This window comes from Hippocampus comes, unplaced genomic scaffold (genome assembly GCF_001891065.2).
Source record: "Hippocampus comes isolate QL1 unplaced genomic scaffold, H_comes_QL1_v1.1 scaffold315, whole genome shotgun sequence".
NCBI lineage: Eukaryota > Metazoa > Chordata > Actinopteri > Syngnathiformes > Syngnathidae > Hippocampus > Hippocampus comes.
Window position 1 is genome coordinate 1738954 of NW_017805539.1, and position 17761 is coordinate 1756714.

Below are 17761 nucleotides of genomic sequence, written 5' to 3' on the forward strand. Positions count from 1 at the left end.
CTTGATCCCTTTCATGCACCCTGTAACCTGATAACACGATAAGCTGTCCACTGTAGTAACCGCTGTCCCTCAAAGGGTTAAGTCGCACACACAACATGGACACTGTAAAGCAATCAGAGCAGAAACACCCCTTGAAAATTCAGCCCCTGAATTCACTAAGCAACATAACGTCATCAAGTTCAGTAGGAACATCTATGACGAAGAGACCCACAAAAAAAAAAAAAATCTCTTTCAAGTTACCATCCGCCATTTTGGTTTGAAGCGGCCATTGTAACATAGATTTGGACATTTCAAGGGTTCCTCTGAATTATTTGAAAGTTTAGCCTCCAACTTCATTTACATTCACCAACATTAAATTTAGAAGGCATGTTTATCATGAGGAGACCCACAAAAAAGTCTCAAGCAGCAGCGCTTTAAAAGACACAGGAAGTCCGCCATCTTGGTTTGAATAGGCCATTTCATCATCAATTGGGCCATTTCTGAGTTTCTTTTGAATTACTGGAAAATTCAGCCTCGAAATGCTGTTTCAGCCAGCAATGTGAAATTTGGTAGGTATGTCTTTAGGAGTATTTTTAAAAAAAAAAGTCTCAAAACGACATGTCAATTTTGGCCATCTTCAGGGGTCCTTTGAAATGTTGGAAAATGTAGCTCGCCCCTGAAGTCAGTTTCACATCGCAACATGAAATTTGGTACGCATGTCTATCATGAATAGACCGACAAAAATGTCTCAAGAAATCCCGCCCGAAAATACACAAGAAATTTGCAATTTTTGTTTGAAGCAGCCATTTTAGCATGAATATGGCTATTTCTAGAGCTCCTTCGCATTGTTTGAAAACTCAGCCCTCAAAGTCAGGTTCCCCGAGCAACGTGAATTTTGGTAGGCATATATAACAAGAGTGCCCCCCCCCCCCTACACCAAAGTCTCAAGAAGCTATGCGCAAAAAGCCGTTTTGTTTGTAGCCAACATTTCTGGGGGACCTTCAAAGACGCAACTGGCAAGCAAAGTTTTGATGACTTGCCATAATACGCACAAATTTCCATCCATCATCAGCTTTAATGCCGATGATATCTCTCCAGATGCGGTTCCGACCACAGTGCCTCCGCCGCTGTCCTCCACGCTCCGACTGGCAATCCCATCAGAGTCCACAGTGACCCGTGAGACGCCGACCGACGTCGCCGGAACCTTGTCGTCGGTCACCAACGCCCCGGAGGTGACCTCGGAGTTTGAGCTCAACTTGCCATCAGAAACCGAACCGGATCTGGACCCTGACAAAGAACCCGAGAAGGACGCGGAAACGGAGGAGGAGAAAGCTCGGCGCCTGCTCTACTGCTCGCTCTGCAAGGTGGCCGTCAACTCGGCGTCGCAGCTGGAGGCTCACAATAGCGGTAAGAGATTCCAATGGAGGTCATGGGTTCGATTTCAGCTCCAGCCGTCCTTGGGTGGAGTTTGCGTGTTCTGCTTGGAAATGTGCGCTGTAGCGAGGGAACGCCGTACGGTATCGTGACGTGACATGATTGCATTTTTCTGTTTGCCGATGAAAAGGTACGAAGCACAAGACCATGCTGGAGGCCCGCAGCGGCGTGGGCTCCATCAAGTCGTTCCCGCGGCCGGGAATCAAAGGCAAAGTGGCGCCGCCGTCCTCGTCCAAGGCTTCCACGGGCCTGCAGAACAAAACTTTTTACTGTGAGACGTGCGACGTGCACGTCAACTCCGAGACGCAGCTGAAGCAGGTGATTGATTCAGCTCTGCTATTTTTCATGTACTTAATATTTTGTCATGATTCTTGTTTTACTAAATCGTATTGGTGAATAATTTTGTCAAGTTTGATGTATAAATCTACAGTACAGTGTGTAAATGATCATGATTTTTTGTTGTTGTTTTTTTTTTTTTTTTTTTATGTAGGTGTCCATTTCAGATTGACTGCAAGAGTATTTAATGTTGTAAGTGGAGCTGATGTTTGGCGGTTGTCATAATGCGGCGGCTCTGGCTCGTCAGTTGCCATGGCAACGCTCCACTTGCATCATTATCAGACAGCTTGTCAAAAGAAAAAAAGAATCAGCGCGATACGGAATCTTTGTCCGTCTTTGGAAATATCAATGTCGTGTTGGTCACGTTACCGTGGCAACAGTGGCGCACAAATACAAACGGTGAACGACGTCGACGACCTTCCGTCTTGAGAGGCCGGCATGACTTCCATTCATCCATTTTCTAATCCGTTTGTCCTCACAAGGGTCACGGGGCGTGCTTGGAGCAGTCGGGGTACACCCCGAACTGGTCGCCAACTAATCGCAGAATACATTTTTTTAAAAAATCCAACAAAAATATTGCTACAGTTGATGCTTCTCCCTCACAGCAATGGAACACGGCCCTTCCCTTTGCATTGCCGTATCAGCAGATGCATGACACACTCCATGTGGAAACCAGCTGTCTACTTTAGACCACCCAAAACAAAACTACGCTAGTGCCTTTTTCCTCATATTATAAAACAACAACAACAACAACAAAAAGACAAAACCCGTGTTACTAATTTCAGGGTGTTAGGGCGGCCATTTGAAGTGGCCAAAATCATGTCAAATGGGTGTTCCCCAATGGAAGTTACGTCACTGGATGCAAAATGTAATTTTGCATGCCGCTTCAGGCTTTTTTGGGGGGCATATGAATCTTGTAAGATGTGGCTTTTGTCGGAGTTCACGCTGAAATATTCCACCCAGATGTTACTCACCCATTTTTCACGTCAAACAAAGAAGAACAAGCAGCAGCAGTTAATGCAAGACCAATCAAACCACGCATGGCCTGATTTTAAAAAGCAAAACCGGTGGCTCATGGAAACAGATGTGGAGGGTGATCTGGCTACTGGCCAAATGCCACACAGTTCATTTTTACACTTTGTGGATATACATCAATGAATTTAGCATGTGCGTGTGATTTATCAAAACCGAGATGAACTGCACGAGCCAGTTTTGTGTTTTCAAATAGCGCTTCTGCACGATTAACGTTAACAGTCGACGCCACAAACAAGAATTATTGCAACGTCATCTATTCAGCAATGCGGTTTTAGAGCTTCTGAATGATCTGTGTATCCGACCAAGATAAAGAATTTTAAAACTTTTTCTACCATGACCTTTTTCTAACTAGAACCTGTCCAACTCAATTGAAAAATCCAAGTGGGGAGAAGATTTATTTGAGATAATGTCCTTCACTGGCGATGTGCCTGTCTTGAAAATAAACGAATCACATTCAAACTCATGTTAAATGCCATCATTTAAAATGTCCCTGATTAACCCCAAATAAAGTTCAGCTGTTCTAGTCGTCTTTTTCTGACATTTTTTGCTTCCGAGCAAAAGCGTGATGGCTCTGTGTTGACACTGTCAGCTTTTTCAAACTGGTTATAGTTCCTGCCACCTTAACAAAGACCTAACTCTTATTATCTCAACTCACAGGTAAGTGCTTCTTTTCCGAGACAAGCCAAATAAAGTTCAGGTGTTCTAGTAGGCTTTCAGTGACAGTTTTTTTGATGTCTCACAGAAGCCTGAAGAGTTTGTACTACCACTGATGGCTATTTGGAACTGTTCACAATTCCCTCCACCTTGACTAAGACCATTTTCTCAGTGCACAGGTTAAAGGTTCTTTTCGGATTAACCCCAAATACTGTTTTAGTAGTTTCTTGATTTTTGTGTTTTGTTTTGTTTTGTACAAACACTGACTGCTATTTGTTCATTTTTTTTTATGGTTTATATATGCTCACCAGGTGGCTTGTAATATATTTAGTGAGCAAGCCAGTAAACGTCCTGTACCGCACTCGGGACTGTGCCTTTGCTCTGTACAATCTCTTCTCAACTCTTGGGTGTTTCACAAAGTTTGTTTCATTAATCCAGAAATATTTCTTGTTTTTTCCCCATCCTGTCCTCAGCACATCAGCAGTCGTCGTCATAAAGACAGAGCGGCAGGCAAACCGGCCAAACCCAAATACACCCCTTACAGCAAAGGAGCCACCAAGCAAACCGTAAGCTAGCAACACACGTTTAGCGCTCCCGGCAACACTCTTGGTTGGATTTCCATAAGAACGTAGTTGACATTGACCTGAATAATTAGCATCTGCTTTTATCTCCGTAGCACTAAACAGGGCTTATACAAGGTACTTGTGTATCCAAGCGCTTCTGTCGTCGGATTTTAGCGTATATTTGACAATTGTGTTAAATGTTATACAAGGAGAATGCTCTGACGTTTATCAAAGCAAAGAGGTGGTAATGAGATAGATAGCATGTATGATAGCATTATGTTTGATGTGGCAAGTATTGTAAGACTAAATTATAAGACTAAAGTGTGAAGATGAAGGATAAAAGGGGGAAGAACAAGAGGAGCTAAAGCTCCGGAGGGCTGGTTGTTACCAGTTGTGAGGAAAATGTCTCTCACCCCCCTCTCTCAACCCATCATTGAGCGAGTTAACGGAGGGGAGCAGGGACTTCTGAGACTTCCTTGTTCGGCCCCCTCCTCGTCCTCCAACAGTGATTGATAAGCCGTGACATGGCGCCGCCGCCGGAGCGCCGCGTTTCCATTATGGATACAGAAGATTAGGCCGGATAACTTTGGTCACCTTTTCACACTATTAGCTTCACTGTGTGTGTGTGGGTGTGTGAGGCTGAGGCTGAGGCTGGATCCGCAAACGCAAACTCACACCAACTCCAGCTACTATCTTTTGAATTTTGTCTCGCTTGATTTAACTTTAATGTCTTCGCCGAAACATTGTGCCATTGTTGCAGAATCCATTTACCTCTTCTGTGTATCATTGATACTGATGGACCACGTTGCCTTCACTCTCATTGATCGAACTGCCTGGGCCTCAGAGGCCAACACTTGGCATTTATGTTTGACAAAAACACGTGAAACAAAAGATTTTCGGTTCACCCAAAACATGTGCAGTCGAACCTCGTTACGACGTAACTCGAGGGACATAATGAATCTGTACGATATAACGGGAGCTCGTTGTAACCATTTCCAATAAAATGGCCGCCAACAACGGTATAGGAACATTTATAGATGAACTGGATGCACTGCATCCTGAACTGGAGAAGCCGTTTACGATCATCTTTCAATCTGTTAGACCCGAACTCAATGATTGTCAAATTCATCGACCTTGTGTGTGTGTGTCCACTAAATTTGTCTCTGTCAGCAGATCAAGCTGAGTTTGGGCAAAGAGCGTCCGTGCCCTCCCCTGGCCGCCCTTCTTCCCACACAGCTCATGGCTGCCGCGGCTGCCGCACTCGGTAGCACGTTCCCGCAGCGCCCGACCCATGGCCCCGCCTCCAACCCTGCCCTCTTCCCGACTCCGCCCCTCACCACGCCCCTGCTCCGCCCCACCGCTGGCCCTATAAGGACCGCCCACCCGCAAGTCCTCTTTGCGCCATACTGACCCCAGATTGGGCAGCGGCAACGGATTTCATGCGGGACCAGTCTATGCATCCAGGATTCAAGATTAAGCGCTGTCAGTCAACCTGGACAGCTACATGAGGGCAATAATGTAACACTCTCTCACACACACACACACACACACACACACACACACACACACACGTACATACATGAACTATGCAGTGTCATTACGTCATGAGTGTCACTAGGTGGGACTCACGTTCCTGTTTGCACTTTAACTTTTGTTGATGTGCATGTTTGACTGTGTTCAGTGGTTGACTAGGTATCGTTTTTTTTTTTTTGTTGTTTTGGGGGGGTGGTTGTGGATTAGTCCTTGTCAAAAAAACGTGTGGTATTTGGTTTTGATGTGAAATTTCCAGATGAACCTAAAATGACCTTGAAAGGTGAACTTAATTTGACCTCCTGTAAAAATGTTGAATTCCCATCCATTCATTGTTTCAATGCTTTTTGCACAACTTGCTGTTCAACCGCTGAAGAGCAAAGTTCACAGCAGGTGTTCGATCCATGAAAAATTTCTTTTGAAGTTGAAAGATTCTTCACTATACACCATTTTCAAACTGGTCCAAGGCTGGTTTCTAAACTGTGACACGACAAATCTTGCAAGTCATCCTGAAATTTCACACCAAAATCCCATATCAAAAGGTTCCTGTGTGTGTGTGTGTGTGTGTGTGTGTGTGTGTGTGTGTGTGTGTGTGTGTGTGTGTGTGTGTGTGTGTGTGTGTGTGTGTGTGTGTGTGTGTGTGCGTGCGTGTGTGTGTTGTCTGGATCACCGGTACCTCTGTGTGTTATATGTCCAATGTGTTCAAAGTGTTCATTTGAAATAAAACAAGAGTCCTACTTTGTTAAATGTGGTTCTGATTTGCAGATTCAAGTCACGGAAAAGTTGATTAGGTCCACCAAGTTCATTAATTATGCCATAAAAAAAAAAATGGAAGAAAGTTAAGTTACACTCAAGGAAAAAAGTTGGAGAAGAATCAAAAAATAGCTTGGAAGGAGCCGTTAAATACCTTATAATGACTTTTGAACTCAATGACTTTGACCATCGTCTGTTTTATAATCATTTCAAAAAAATTTAAGGAATTTTCCATAAAAACAAAACACATGTAACCCTTTCAGGGACAGCGGTTACTACAGTGGACATCTTATCATGTTATCAGGTTACAGGTTGTCATTATTGGTGCATGAAAGGGTTAATAATCCCATTAAAAATTGGAAAAGACTGCTGCGGAAGAGCACTTTATTGTCTTAAAATGACTGACGTTTGGAACTCTGTGATTTTGACCATTTTGCATTGCATAATCCCTCAACATTTTGCAGGTCTACTCCCGTCAAAAGGCACATGAATAATCCCCTAAAGTTAGGAATTTGGAAGCAAGTGAATTGAACATTTCTGCGAAGGAGCAACTTAATCCCTCGAAATTACTTTCGAACAAAGCAATTGTGATGGCTTTCGGTTGCTTGCATGAACATTTTATAACTGAGCCTTCAGATTTGGATGCCGAGAGCCCAAAATAGCTCAAGAGTCAAAAGTTGAACGAACAAACACACAAAGTGCATGTACACACACACACACACACACACACACACACACACACACACACACACACACACACACACACACACACACACACACACAGCAGCAGCAGCAGCATCTGCCCACGCGTGAATGAACACAAGGATTTGGGAGGAGTTGTCGCCCCCTCTTGGTTGTGTTTATCTTCACGTGCCTTCAGTATAAGCAAAATAGTCCATGCTGTGGATTTTGCGTGGACCTAACCCACATAATTCGATCACACATCTAAGATCACTTTCTTGAAATCTCTGAAAATCAAATCAATCACTCGTAAACGGCAGAGCAAGAATCCTGTCAAACAATTTTCGATTCACCATTTTTTTTTTGTCCTATCTGCATTGTTGAATTTGAGGGCCAGCCAACACGATTAACAAGCTAGCCGAGCTTTAAGTCCAAGAATGTTGAGGATTTTACTTTCAATTCAACAGAGGTGGCAAATCCGGGTCTATAAAATAGAAACCCTGACAGGGTTCGGCTTTCGCCTCAGGTGCTTCTACTCAGATAATCGAGTTCCCCCTGGAGTAGAAGCACCTGTGGCTAAACCAACACTGCGCCAGTGTTTTCACTCTCTGGATTTGGATTTGCCACTCCTGCAATCCAAGATGCTCGAGATAGACCCGGTCTGTGCTACTCCAGGTACAATTTTCAATTCACCATTGTGGTCCTTTCCGTAGTACTGGAAGAAACGTGTTGATTTTTAGGGCTAGCTGGCAAAACATACCCTAGCTAGCTGAGGTTGAAGTCCAAATATCCTCATGATTTTACTGTTAAACTAAACATAAAACTAGTAGAATGACATGTTTTGTATTTAAAACAAACACATAATCTGTTATTTTAATACTCACAGATGAATAGAAAACTCATATGTCACCCTCCAAGCAAATGATATTTTGATACATTGGTACCGCTACTTACGAAATGAATATGTTCTGGAAGAAATTTCTTAACTAGAAAATTTTGGAAGGAGAGACGCATTTTGGGGGGAAAGCTGGAAAGCATTAATAGCATTTTCATGCGAGTGTTTAGAGGTCACGAAATGAATTACACTTTTATCTGAGGGCATACCGAATTTGAGGTCGACGTTAGATAGGTAGACTTAACTAGCCTATCAGTGTAAAAGGCATTAGCAGCGTCTATTGATGAAAAAGTAGGGCGACTGATAACCACAAGAGAAAGGAAACATCTGGAAGGTTCTCCAGCACGGACGTCATCACCATAATCGCACTGTTGTTTTCTTTAGCTGCGCACTCTCCAAAAGCAGTAACGCAAAGCGACGTCAAGAACATTTTTGTGTCGTTTTCATACGTCCAATGAGAGCAGATGCTCTCTGTCTGCTAAATGTTCTTTGAGGTGGGCACAAAAAGCGGTCAGGCTTGATTCTGTGAAGCGGTGTATGCTAGCATCTGGGCTTTTAAAGCGAATCAAATTAATTTGAGAGTCATGAATGTGGACAGCACAGCCGGGTGCACTTATCATAGCTTGCCACTTTTCATTTATTAATCTCGCTTGATGTTTACTAAGACATCCATTCTTGTTCGGTAACTCTCTTAGCTCTGGGATTTGTGACCACCCTCTCGTTCTTTTTCTTTTTCAACCTTCTGAGCTGTGTTCATGCAAATCGCTGCCGTCAGGCCAAATCCTTTTTCCTCCAAAATCATCACCCCCCAAAAATGTCATATTTGTTCAAACATTAACATTACATATCAGTCAATCATATCATTGTAGCATCAGAGCCGTAGTGGCAGCAGGAGAACAATTTACAACGGAAAGCCATGATAAAATAAGCATTTAGCAGTCAATATTCTGTCCAAGTGAATTCACATCTCGCTTTGATGAAAGAGATTGAATGAGATTCAGGTGCAAGAGCTGGACAGATCCCTATCATGCACCTGGAGTGTTTTTTCACTACTATTGCAACGGCAGATGGGGAGAACTAACTGTAGTATAGTGAGCCTTTGCACTCGCTGTGAGCCGGCGTACGGGATGAAAAAGCGGCACTAACATGCTCGCTCGCTGTCTCCCTGCCGCTGAAGCGCGACCGCTGAAGTGAGCCGGAGGAGCCGAACGCTGGCACACCGCTTAGGTTTTTCTTTTGCTAGCCTATAGAATACTCACCCCACCCCCTCTTTTGACACCCCGGTGCACAACAACTGTCTACCGTTATCGGTGTGGCATTTCCTCATATTAGTGATAAGTTTTCGACCCTGCCAAAATAGCATTGTGGGTGCACGTGACTCAACTCGCGCCACAATAACCAGCAGTTTGGCAAATATTCAACAGCTAATCAAAAAAGAGGCTTAAAGCTCTTTATTGGCACTCCCGGTTGAAGTTTACGATCAAAATAAACATTAAAAAATATAATTACATCTTGTGTTTTAAAAAAAAAAAGGCTTAGATTTCCTGTTCGCTAGCTTAATGCTAACACAAAAGAGCATCTAAAGTCTGTGGTACAGTATTGCTAAAACCATTTTTACCCAATTTTTTTTTTTAATGTCGTCATAAAAATCTTACTTGTGAAGCAGTCACATACACAAAAGTGAGAAGAGAAGTCAAACAAAGTTGGTCTTAAATAAAATAAAATAAATACAACAATCTTAACTTGGATGACACACTTCTTTCACATTTGTACCTGCCCTGTGAAATAATACAGCAATTGGAGACTTTGGGGGGGGGGGGGACTTGAACCTTTCCGTGGCATTCAACAACACGAAATGTAGAGTAAGTGTCAATCAAAAGTGAACAATGTCATCATTATAACCGTCGCTACAGCTCTTGTACTGGCTCTCATTCGCTTCTGCGGGTCACCTCCACTTAATCACGCCTCCCCGATGATTGACGGCTCCAACCATGATGGAATTATTCATTAGCGGCTCAGACAGGTGAGACGAACCATTTGACTTTGACGCTGCTGAACCCTGTGCTCTTTGTCCCAAGATGGAGAACAAGGGAACATAGTACAGTACTGTGGAAAATTTGCCGCTGGCTTTGTTATTAACAGGACAAAACAACAAAAACAATTTCCACAAAGGACTAAATAAAATGAGGAACATACTAATTTTAGCAAAATTAGATTTCCTATCAATTAAAAGAAGTCATAGCTGGCCTAAGTACAGTGAAGAGTTGCCCCACACCCCCTACATAATAATTTAAGTGCCTTTGTTCGCATCAGCAGTTATCTGGCGCAATTGCAATGCGCACTTAGCGAGCGAGCTAGCTATGCCTGTGCCCCACAAACTATCTTCCCTTCAGATATTCCATTGATGTGGCTGCTTTAGAGTGCCTCATTGTTGGACGTGAGACGGCGCACAGAAGGAGAAAAGCAAAGAATGAGTGAGGTTAAAAAAAAAAAAAAAGAACCGATAAGATGGCCAGCACTGCCATGGGCAATTCAGAGCACCTCGTCACAGCCTAGAAATATTCCAGCCACCAACAATTTTTTTATTTTTTTTTTGTAGTTCAAATAGGTCGTTATGTGCAGGCATAAAAAGATGCTTGGAGAAACATTTTCCGGATCGTAGCAGTGGTATTTCATTGAGAGTTAAATTGGGGCATTATTTCAATGCCTTCGGCGGACAGACCCAGAACATTTTGAAATTGGCTTGATTTTTTTGGGGTTGTTTTTTGTTTTAAAGCCTCATTTTATATACTTGACCATATTTTTAGTGGTTTAAATCGTTCTCTGTGATGATTTAGAAGACGCCTATTTTCTCTTTATACACTTCAGGGAAAAAAATGTTTGAGGCAAGTGTGATGCTCCTACATCAAAAATGTCTGACAAGAAGAAATAGAGGTAGACATAGAACAAGCAGAGTTTGCCTTGATTTAAGATATTTTACCTTTCCAGGCAGTTTTTTTTTTTTTGCAATTTACACAGCCATGTATGTTTGTTAATTTGTTTATTTACCATCCAAGCCCGTCTGCTCATTTCCCCATCGTTTTTTTTCAAGGATTTTATTATATACAGATGCACCGATGAGTAGGACTTATGAGCCCAAATGACCTTTATGAAATTCTGCTATCTTAAGGCTAACACACGATGCAAAACACTGTAGACAGGCTCAGAAAAATAAAAAAGCTGCAGTTTTTATAAACCTTTAAACACCTTCATGTGGAAGCGACAAATACATGCCATAATTTTATTAGGTGCCTGGTAACTTTTTAATGGTGAAAAAAATAAAAAGCACGTCTTAAAAGTTTAGCCTCCTGCCACCCTTCAGGGAGCAGCAGAGACATGCTGAAAATAAGCATGCTGTCACCATGGTTACGGCAAGAGATCAAACCCTGTTATTTATATATATATATATATATATATATATATATATATATATTGGAGGGTCATAACATGCCAAATAGAAGCCGACAAGCCTTGATAACATTTCTTAGAACTGCTATTTGTACATTTGAATGATTTAAAATGACATTTCAACCCTGTGTTTTGAAGCATGAAGAGGACGTTGTGACGATGCACTACTGCCCCCGCGTGGCGATGCCAAGGAACTGCTGCAGCGGGACGTGAAAATGAAGGTACAGGGGCGGGGGGGTCTCTTCGGTTTGTGGTGGCAAAAACCGTAACCTTCTCAAACGTACACCATGGCGATGTCTCTGCCAGTGTAGTTGTTCCATTCAAACAGTGCGGCGTTTTTTTTTTGTGTGTGTGTCACTTAATGATGATGTAGAATATGAATCCCATGTTTTATAGTCATGGGCTGCAAGTATTTTTCATACAAATGTTTGTTGGCTGTGACGACGATTTGGTTCAAGCACAACCATTGATCCAGCAAGAGATCAGAGGACGTACAAGAGATTCAATCTTTATTGAATTTATTAAGTTGTATTCAGACACTCAAAAACCGATCAGGCCCGTCGCGTGGTTAAAACCCATCGAGCCGTTAGCGGGTCACAAGCACTCGCTCGTATAAAATGAAGACATGATGATCAACACTGTGCAATGCGATTAAAAGTTCCTTTCCAAACGTGACACCAGAGAGTTGATTTTTTTTTTTTGTCGTTGTTTTTGTTAATAACACTACACAGAGCTAATTAGATTAAAAAAAAAAAAAAAAACACCATAGCTTTACCAGTTGGAGACAAGAAGAGAATGAATAAAAAAATAAAATAAAAAGCAAAACCAACTGTACATTTGTTCAAAATCTCTTTCGTCGCGTGGTCATTTTCTACACGTGCGGTGTTGACTCAGAGGAAGGTGGAAATGATCCATGAATCCTCCAGGAAGCAAAAAAGAAAAAAAAACAAAAAAGGGGGAAAAAAATGAAAAAAATTCTCTCCTGTTGGAACTGGGGAAAAAGGCGGGGGCATGTCAGGATGAGAGCCATTTTGTGGGCAAGGAGCGTTTGTGTTGGTGAGTTAGTTTACTTCAGGCGTTGTAGTGATAACATGCATCCATTATACTGATGTACACTTGTTTAAAAAAAAAAGTGTTTAAAAAGAAAGAGGAGGAACAAAAAAAGATTTTAGAAATGCAGCTATACAAAGTCTTTCGCTATTTTGGACTGGGGTGGTGAGGAACAAAGTGTGTGTGTGTGTGTGTGTGTGTGTGTGTGTGTGTGTGTGTGTGTGTTAACCAAGACCACGGCGGCCCTCCTAGTTACTGCAACAGGTGCGGCTGCTGGGTTGGGCGGACTCGGTCAGGTCTACTCCCCGGTTTCGCCCGCCGCTGGCGCTAGCTGCCTGGGGCTCGTTTTTGGGGAGCTTCTTGGCTACAACGATATCACCACAAAGCGTCTTCAACAAGCAGCTTTTCCCGGGAGCCGATTGCTACATTTGACGGCTTTTGCGCGTCATCAACTCTCAAGGTTGTCTCACACGTTGATACGTTTTCACGTGATGTAATATACTCGTATTAATAAATGCAATTCGCATAAAAAATAGATGCTGCCGCACATCTTCATTTGAGCTGTTGTCACCATTTCTGAAATGGCGTTATACAGTACGTGAAATACAAGTTTCTGGAGGTGATGCTCACCGATGGCCATGAAGATCTCGTTGACGTTCATGGAGGTCTTTGCTGACGTCTCCATGAAGAGCAGGCTGTTGTCGTCGGCGTACGATTGTGCGTCCTGAACACAACATAGGGTCCGTGATATCCGCTTCATTATCGCGCGCTTGGGCACATTCCTAAAGCGCCGCATTCAAGAACTATTTTCCAAACGCAAACGACTCAGCCAGTACGATGTTAAAACTCTCAGCGGCATTCGGGAACACTCAACAAAAAGCTGAGCAAACGGGTATGGTGTATTTTGACGCACCTGGAAGTCGAGTGCTCGCTTGCTGGCCAGGTCGGCTTTGTTGCCGGCGAGCGCGATAACGATGTTGGGACTGGCTTGCCTCTGGAGCTCCTTCACCCAATTCTTTGCTCGCACGAACGACTCCTGCGCGGGAAGCATCAGCAGCAATAATCATACTTGCGATGCTGAGCTAGTGAGCCTGAAAACTTTTTTAATGGGACACATGAGCCAGGTGTTTGTCTGTACTGTATATGCCCTGCTACTAGCTAGCAACCATTTCAGGTTGTACCACATTTCACCAGCCAGAAAAATAAATAAATAAACGGTGACACTCAATCTCACTTGTGAATCAAAACTATCCATACAGGTGATCATGAGTGTGAAAGTTGTAACCCACTACAACTGGCCAAACGTCAGTTTAAGACAGGCTCCATTTTACCCGTGACCCTAATAAAAAGGCCCAACGCGATAGAAAATGGAGGGATGTACCTCATTGGTGATATCATAGACCACGATGGCGGCCTGGGCACCTCTGTAGTACATGGGCGCCAGACTGTGGTAGCGTTCCTGACCGGCCGTGTCCCAGATTTCAAACTTGACCGTCGTGTCGTCCAAGCAGACTGTCTGAGTCAGGAAAGCGGCTGTGGGGAGCGCAATATGGGACGGGGGGTGTTAGTGTCAGCCATCTTAGGTTTATGACAATCATGCAGTAAAGAACGCAAAAAACAAAATAAGCCAAGTTGTCGACCTGCCCCTCCCAAATGTTTGGACTTGCCAATAATGGATTCAGAGTTCATAACCTTTCAAACCAGAACAAATTACTGGGTTACAGATGATTTATTTCTATTTTGTATTAAGTAAGGGTTAAATGCACAGAAGTGCACATGCAGCAAAGATGCTCTGTCATTTTTAGTAAGAACCCAGGCAAAACTTAGCTCCTCCCTGAAATTCAAATATCTTTGTTTCTCAATCAAGATGTAGCACTTCAACCATAATTCACGCACAGAAATGACGACTTCCTGTTTAGACAGCGCTCTGGGCAGCAAACTATTTTCTTGTCTTCAACCATATCCAGTGAAGCAATTTCAAACACAAAAGGCAATTATCAGTTCAAACTCAGCATTTGTTCTAAGTATAAAGAACGTAAGGCATTCATTAAAAAAAAAAAAAAGGTATCAACAGCATTTATTGTGTTCATAACTGCGCTTTAACCAAGCAAAAATATAAGTGAACACTCAAGAAATATTCAATAAAATGTTTGCTGCATACTCAAAAACTAAGATATTTGATAACGGCAGCCCGATTACAAAATTCTAAATGGCGGTACAGTGGGAGATTAGTTAGCATGTCCGCCTCACAGTACAGAGGTGCAGGGTTCGAATCCGGGCTCCGGCCTTCCTGTATGGGGTTTGCATGTTCTCCCCGTGCATGTGTGGCTTTTCTCCGGGTACGCTGGTTTCCTCTCACATTCCAAAACCTGCACGGTGCTGAACTCTCTACTAGGGTGGGGTGGAATTTCGGGAAAATAGGTTCATTTTCCTGAATAGCTGGTGTATTTATGGGCCGGTCCATCCCACAGTCGATGATTATTTTTGGGCACATTATTGCCGCACCATGTCAGCGACGACGTTTGGGCGCATGACGGCCTTTCGACAACAATTTGTCAACGCATAACGGCCACGGTTTAAGATTCATTCCCTCCCACCACCTTCATTAAAAACAAAATAGTTGCTTGCGTGCAAGCATGATTGTGTATAACCTCTGCCTTGACTCTTCCATCTAAATCAAACTCCTGCCACCCATTTGCTATCCCTGGTAAAGCTTTCAAGAACCGACACTGGTGCCAAGTAATAACAAACGCCCTGCAATTTTGGCAACATCCGGAGCACGATAAGTTTGCTATTATAGCAACTCGATCCAATGCAAAATGGCAGACAGCATTGCAAAATAGAGCCACCTACCCTTTTATGGAACTTAAATGTATCCCTCAATTGTATTTCCTCATTTTTCTGGCGGTTTAAGCCAACAAGTTTGTTCTGTCTGTTAATTTTCCAACTGGTGTGAATGGGGCAGGAAGTTTACCATACATTTTTTTTTTTTGCCGATAACAGGTGGGACAAGAAAAAAAAACCAAACCTCCAATGGTGCTTTCCTGAAATTCATGGAACTGTCCCTTGACGAAGCGGAGCACCAGACTTGACTTCCCCACCGCCGACTCCCCCAGCAGCACGAGCTTGAACTGGCAGATTTTGTTGCCGGCGTTGGGCCCATTGGGTCGGGTAGCTCCGCCTCTACTTGCCATGTCGCTTTTTCCGGACACTTCCTGTTGTGGATGCTGCAGAAACACACGGGCAAATGTCACCTCAACAACTGAAAGTTGAAAGCACCTGCACGATGCAAGTGAAGGCACAAGTGACAAAATTCTCTGTAGTTGTCCTCAAGGGGCTGCTTAACTGTGAAACTGCATAAATGTTTAATGGTAAAGTGGTCCAATGCCAAAATTCCATGTTTGGTATGTACCCCGAGGTTCAGTTCACGTTGTGTCCAGTGGAGGAAGATAATGCAAAACAAAAAATCACTTTTCTTTTGTGTAAACGGGAACAGATTATAAAACATTGAATATGTTCAACCTTTTCTTTTTAAGAAAGCGCAACATCAATGGTTTGTCTTCTTTTTAGGAAATGAAGGATTTCACAAGTGCAACAGTAAGTTATATTTTCAAAACTAGTTTTGAACAGAAGTTGAGTTGCATACATAAAATGAACTGGAAGGCTGCATTTAGCCCGTGGACCTTGAGATCTAAAGGTAGCCAATACAAGAGCTATAATTTTTTGATTGATGCTGTCAGATTTAATCACAGTAATTATTGTGCACCATCACACAATACTTAACGCACAGCAACACCCAAACATCTCACATGTGTTGTGTATGTTTTCGTTTCGGTTTTCCCAACATATGATGTAGCACTGCAGATGTGGCAAGCTTGCTGATAACGCTCACCAGCAGACGGCCAAAGGACTTCAGCTCAGTGAGCAAGGTACATGCAACATTGTTATGACTGCTCAGTACACATGGGCTAAAGCAGCTATAGTCTTCCCACTGTGAAGAGTCTCACCTCCCACCTCAAGAGACTTGAATGATAACGACAGTTCACATCGACTGAGTCATCGGAATGGTTTGGCATTCCCAATGTCACACGACAAACAAACACTGGTTGCTTTGACAAACTCAAGTAGTTGCGGCAACTATGACAATGTCCATGGTACGACCTGACCTCAATATTCTCATTTAGATACTGACATCGTCGTCATTTTAGGTCACAGGTGTGGAGCAATGGTCATAAAACAGATTTCTGGGAAATAATGTGGGAATATTTAGGACAGAGGCAGTTTCCTTGGCAGTTTTTCCAAACTAACATATTACATTACCAGACAAACGGGCCACGTGATTCATTTAGCACATTTGACTGCGACTGCAGTAGTCTGCGTGTAACGCGTTACGAGAGCAAGTTGAATCAAGCAACTCGTTCGGTTGTTGTTGATTAGCGTGAACTAGCACAATACTAGCTAACGTTAGCCGAGCGGCTACCTTTTAAGTTCGCAACGCCGTACCGAGAGGCGATTCTTAGCTGGTGACAATGTCAACTTGACGGCGCGTGGTGTCACGGAGCGTGTGTGTACATTTGCGCGTTAAAGTGTCGCTTTGGCAAACAATGACGGTATGTGCGCTCGATTTGGGTGTGTACGGCTAATGACAGCTACCATGTTAGCCGTCAATGGCAAACAGCTGGCTAGCGTCACAATCCGTTCGCTGTCTTATGGGTCAATCAAATGTGGTCAAAATGCTTCACACGCGTCCATGTTTATCATCACAACACAAGTAGCGAAATCCAACCGGTCGGACCGGCCTGAGTCACCACGTTAGCGGTTTAGCTGGCTCGATCCCACTCCAGCGTCGTCGTCAAAGGCAGGCTAAGGCTAGCAAGCTAGCCCGCAAAGGAGGCGCTGCGCTCGGGGTTGGACGTGTGTTTAGCCGCGGCCGTGTCGGGTGGAGTCCCCCCCCGGTTAGCCGTCAGCTCGCTGCCTCGTTATGGGCTCCTTTACTCACCCAGCCAAGAGACGACGCCGCTGTCTAATGCTGCTGACAGAGTCCCCCCCCAAAAAAACAAAACTACGCACTTTGATGTCTGGCGGGATTAGTGAAACATTAGATTATTTTTTGAATTGATTTTTTGCTCCAGCAGGCTCCGCCACTTGTCTCAACTTCCCTGTAGGCTTTGTACGAGCGATGATGACAGATCGTATGACTGCGACTGGCAATCCTCCTACGTCTCGCCGAGCCCCACCAATCAAACGCGCGACTTCATTCTTATCATTTGGGGATATTTTATATTATGCGCCTAAAATCCTCGCTTGATAAAACACCAACAAGGCTGAGAAATGAACACAAAATGGCGATGTCTATATTCAATATAAATCTAACTCGTTCGTCCACACGACATTCATTTTTTTT

The 17761-nt window shown here is 43.4% G+C and overlaps 2 protein-coding genes and 1 long non-coding RNA gene across 11 annotated transcripts in view; 2 read left to right on the forward strand and 1 right to left on the reverse strand.

The window, feature by feature from the left end:
- znf385d (zinc finger protein 385D) overlaps positions 1-6278 on the forward strand; it is an 81508-nt gene extending 75230 nt beyond the window's left edge. For 6 of the 7 annotated variants that reach the window (XM_019878740.1, XM_019878742.1, XM_019878744.1 and 3 more), the window contains 4 exons: positions 1078-1386; positions 1544-1731; positions 3912-4004; positions 5172-6278. In XM_019878740.1, coding sequence (XP_019734299.1) covers positions 1078-1386; positions 1544-1731; positions 3912-4004; positions 5172-5411 — 830 coding nt within the window. In that variant the 3' untranslated portion in view covers positions 5412-6278. The remainder of the gene's footprint in view (positions 1-1077; positions 1387-1543; positions 1732-3911; positions 4005-5171) is intronic. The other variant, XM_019878738.1, reaches the window with a different exon arrangement.
- A 1222-nt stretch (positions 6279-7500) lies between these two features.
- LOC109521100 (uncharacterized) lies at positions 7501-15446 on the forward strand. The gene is made up of 3 exons (XR_002169287.1): positions 7501-7640; positions 11446-11528; positions 15361-15446. It is a non-coding gene; the product is annotated as an uncharacterized LOC109521100 (long non-coding RNA).
- LOC109521099 (ras-related protein Rab-5A) lies at positions 11800-17649 on the reverse strand. Of its 3 annotated transcripts, none has more exons than XM_019878736.1 (6): positions 17357-17649; positions 15386-15584; positions 13739-13890; positions 13271-13393; positions 12988-13081; positions 11800-12721 (listed from the first exon to the last, which is right to left on the reverse strand). In XM_019878736.1, exons 2-6 carry the CDS (start codon positions 15549-15551, stop codon positions 12606-12608), a joined length of 651 nt encoding a protein of 216 aa, XP_019734295.1. In that variant the 5' UTR covers positions 15552-15584; positions 17357-17649; the 3' UTR covers positions 11800-12605. The 3 variants fall into 3 exon arrangements, with proteins under 3 accessions (XP_019734295.1, XP_019734296.1, XP_019734294.1); XM_019878737.1 differs by lacking the exon at positions 17357-17649 and adding an exon at positions 17166-17310; XM_019878735.1 differs by lacking the exon at positions 17357-17649 and adding an exon at positions 17011-17123.
- Positions 17650-17761: the final 112 nt, after the last annotated feature.